Raw genomic sequence first — 4,419 nt, forward strand, 5'->3', positions numbered from 1 at the left:
ACTATTGTTTAGAAGGTGCCGAAAATTGTTTTTTGAATATTTTATTTTATAAATGTTAAATAAACTATACAAAAAATTGAATTTATTTTGATATTGTTTAGAATTGTTCTTAGAAAAAGGTTGTAATTGTATTTTTAAAACTTTTTGAAACCGTTTGAAACTATTTTTTAGTAACTGTTCTAAAATCTGTTTTTATAAACTATTGTAAAATATTGTTTAGAAGTTGTTGAAAACTTTTTTTTGAATATATTATTTCATTAATTTTAAAACAAACTATTAAAAATAATTTTCAATTTATTTTAAAACTATTTGAAACTGTTTTCAGAAAAAGTTATAATTAATACTTTTTAAAGCCGTTTGAAACCCTTTGAAATTCTTTTATACACTATTTTTGAAAAAGGGTTGCAAAATTAAGTTTTAGAAACCTTATGTCCAAAACCAGTTTTTTCTTTTTTTGAAAATACGCTGGAATAAGCTTTGGAGTAAAAATTCAAAACGCAACAGTAAAAAAAATAAACTCTAAAACGCGATGGGATAGAAATTTCGCATTAGTTTTAGTATTATGTTTATTAAACATTTCTTTTGTTTAAAAATATTTTTGTAAACATCTCAACCCAAAATATATTGGGCTAAAAATAATTGAGAAAGAAACTATTTGGAAACTTTGGGTTTTTTAATGAATAAAAAGTAATTTTTTTATAATAAATTCAAATTAAAAATAACTAAACTATAATTTATATATTTTAAATTATATAAAAAAATTGGTTCGATTCGGTTCGTTTTGATTTGATTTTTTCTAATAGAGTGTGCACTATTTTTTTACGTCTGATTAATTTATGATTTTTTTTATGAATTGAAATACATATATAAAAACATCTATTGAAAATAAAATTATAGTTGAGGATAACTTTTTGTCATCAGAAAACATAGCAATTTCCAAAATCTTCCTATGGACAACATCCAGATTTCTAATTTCAGTGTATCACCAGAAAAATGCACTTTCAATTATATTTATGTGTCTTATATGCATCGATTAGAAAAAAAAAAAAAAACAGAAATAGGAAAAGTGCATATTTGGGTGTTGTAAATTTATTTTCAATAGTTTCTCAAAAATAAAAGTTCAATAGATATGTTATGCGGTGAAACAAAATAAATTTTGTTTTATCTGCTTATCATCATATTGAGTCGATAAAAATAGTTTGTAAAATATAAATTATCCAAATTTAAATATTGTTGATAATTCATAAATTTACAAAATATCTTATTAATCTTTTTAATTAAACTTTAACATGATATACTACGAACCACTTGCTAAGCACATAAATTAATATTCTCTCTGTTTTTATTTAGTTGTCCATTTAAACAAATAAATTATCTATAATTAATTGTCCATTTAAGATTTTAAGACAACATTAGTTATTACTTTTTAAATCTATCCCTTTCTAATAAATGATTTTATAACTCAATTTATAAAATATTTATTACATAGTAGGGTTATATTATTAGTATTTATTCTTATAATATAAGACACAAAATTAATTTTTTTAATATGTATAATTTTAACTAAATGGACAATTAAATAAAAACCGAGGAAGTACTAATTAATCATAAATTGTTTACTCATGAGTTCAGCAAACGAAATGATTAAGAACTTTTCTCTAATAATTTTTCAATAATTAATGTGTTTTTCACTTTCGTGGAAGTTGTCCACAAATATTATATAGAGTCAATGGTCGGATAATTTTGATAGTATAATGAAAGATAATATTGAAAATATAAGTATATTTAATCTCTTTTATTAGCATCAAACAAACGGTGAAGAGCTTGACTAAAGGCAGAATGAAATAACTATCTATATGTCATTGAAAATGAGTTAAAATATTTTAATCATGAGGTTGGTTTGAGATGCTAATATATGTAGTAGGTAGCAAAATCAAGTTATTATATGAAAGATATTAAGTTATACAAATATATAATTCCTCGTATAAATTTCAACTTTTCAATTTTTTATTCAATTTTAAATGTTTTAATAATAGTACTAGTTATTCTGGTCTATTTTAAAGGAAAATAGAAATGAAGAGGACATAAATATTACTCCGTTTTATTAATTTAAAATTGAATATATATAGTCATTAAGCTAAATATTGCTCTGTTTTATTTAATATTTCAATGAACGAATATAAATAAATCCGTTTTATTAATTTAAAATTGTACAGTTTTAATTAAAATTTCATCATTTTATTTACATGTGAATTAGCTCATCAATTTTTAATCGAGCTCATTACGAGCCAAGTTCCGAGTTCACAATCAAGTTTATAACTGAACCATTTTGTGCGCTCATAATCAAATCAGCTTGATGAGCTCATTTACGAGCTCTTCGTGAACACAAATGAGTCAGACTCCCTAAAATGAAGTTTAATTAATTCATTGAATTATTTGAGCATAATAATTAGAGCTCAAACTTGTACATTTAGACTAAGGGTAGCGATTTCCCCACTCCAACTATTAATATTCGCACTCCAAAATTATTTAGTCAGACTAATATACTCTTTTTATTACTTTCAGAATGCACCACAGGTTTCTTCATTATTTGGTAAGTTTTATTATTTAAGTAATAAACTATAAAATGGTTAATGTAATACAAATAGGCTTAGTTTTAAAGCATATTTTTATACCGCAGTTGTATTATTTTTTATTTTATATAATCTATTATTTTTATAAAATTAACTTTTCAATACTGGGTAAAAAAATATTTTCATATTTTATAATATCAAATAAAATTAATGTGATAATAAATGACAATTAAAGCAGTGATAGTGAATTTGAATTAAATAGGCTTGACTCTTTCATATACAGGTTCAAGCTCGTCTTGTATCTGACTCAGAGAAAATATTTATTATCCAAATCTCCGTATATCCAAAGTTTAATTAATTATGATATACTAAGTTCCATGTAAAAATAAGTTTCATATCAAAGTCGGATCGGGATTCATGTACAATATAAATGTGCAAATTTGGTCCAATATGTATCAGAATAAATAATTAGAGCAACTAATATTGAATTGCAAATAAATAAATATTCAAATAGAGTAATTTTTAATTAAAATATTTTAGTGAAGATGCTCATCTTAATTATAAATTTGTGTACTTTATAATTTATGAAACTAATTATATAGAATGGTGAGAGTAATAAAAAATATAATTTAAATGACTAAATTGTGTATTGTTATAATTCTGAAATTAAAGGACTTGCATTGTTGTTTTCGGAAAAATATAGGCCAGGGTACATTTGTCAATATAAAGTTTATTTGGAGCGCAGTTACAAACTGAGGAGCGCAAAAATCCGTTCCCTTAGACTAATAAGCAAGTTTGAGCCGATCTCTTATCGAGTCGAATATCAAACCACTAAAGACCAGTTTGGTTCATTTATGGCCCTACTTAATTATTAATTTAAATACTGCCCAGTCTTATTAAAGTTAAACAAATGCATAAACACTTTGGACAAAGAGTACCCTCCAAGTTTTTCTTCTCTCTATATATACATCTACCTATCCATAAAAATGATCACAAAACAGAAATTACAGAACAAAAGTATTGAAAACATGAATTCAATTAGGCCATTAGTTTCCTTTTTTATACTACTCACTGCTCTGTTTACCTTAAGCGAGGTTAAGACAACTAGCGCAGCTCCTAGTGCTGCCCAGTGCCAAGAAGAGAGAACGCTCGGCCTTAATGCTTGCAAGCCAGTCGTGTACGGCAGGTCACCGTCGGCGGAGTGTTGCCACCGAATCAGAGTTTCACACGTGGAATGTGTTTGCCCTTCGATCACCCCGAAAATAGCTGTACTCATCGATGTTAACCGCGCAGTTCGAGTCGTTGAAGGCTGTGGTCGGAGAGTTCCTCGTCATTACAAGTGTGGAAGTAAGCTCTTTTCTGATTAAAATTAAATCTTTATAGTTTTAATCTTTCATTAATAATTTTTAGTTAACTTTTTATATATTTTTTGTATCTCTGCTTGTAGGTATCACAACTCCGTGAAAATTGATGATTGCAGGAGACTTTTGGATCATATTATAGTATGGGTGTGCTATTATAAATAAGGGTTTGATTGTACATAATTTGGTTTATGTTCTTGCTTATTTTGGCTAGTTAATTGATCACTTACACCCAGAAGACGAGTAACAGGTCTGTTCGTCTTCCACCATGGAATTAGACCTGCTCGTTTTCCTTTATGGAAGATGAGCCAGATTTAATTTGACGGGCCCTAAAACGACAGGTCCGAGGGCGGCGAGTCGGAGGAAGGCGGCACCGAAATTGAAAGCGTTTAAAAGTATTTAGTGTACTAAATGATTTTTGGCTTTTAAAATATTATTGATAATTAATTTACATTAATTAAGAAAAATTACTATCATTTGTCGAA

General features: G+C 26.5%; 1 protein-coding gene across 1 annotated transcript; it reads left to right on the top strand.

Annotated features, from left to right (window-relative positions):
* Positions 1-3,537: 3,537 nt before the first annotated feature.
* On the top strand, positions 3,538-4,419 carry LOC126677858 (uncharacterized). Its single transcript, XM_050372663.2, has 2 exons — positions 3,538-3,920; positions 4,021-4,419. Exons 1-2 carry the CDS (start codon positions 3,560-3,562, stop codon positions 4,035-4,037), a joined length of 378 nt encoding a protein of 125 aa, XP_050228620.1. The 5' UTR covers positions 3,538-3,559; the 3' UTR covers positions 4,038-4,419.

Source organism: Mercurialis annua, linkage group LG4 (assembly GCF_937616625.2).
Source record: "Mercurialis annua linkage group LG4, ddMerAnnu1.2, whole genome shotgun sequence".
Taxonomy (NCBI): Eukaryota; Viridiplantae; Streptophyta; class Magnoliopsida; order Malpighiales; family Euphorbiaceae; genus Mercurialis; species Mercurialis annua.

What these genes read in the sequence shown, in the direction of transcription:
- LOC126677858 (XM_050372663.2), top strand. Translation starts at nt 3,560, where the DNA reads ATGATCACAAAACAGAAATTACAGAACAAAAGTATTGAAAACATGAAT.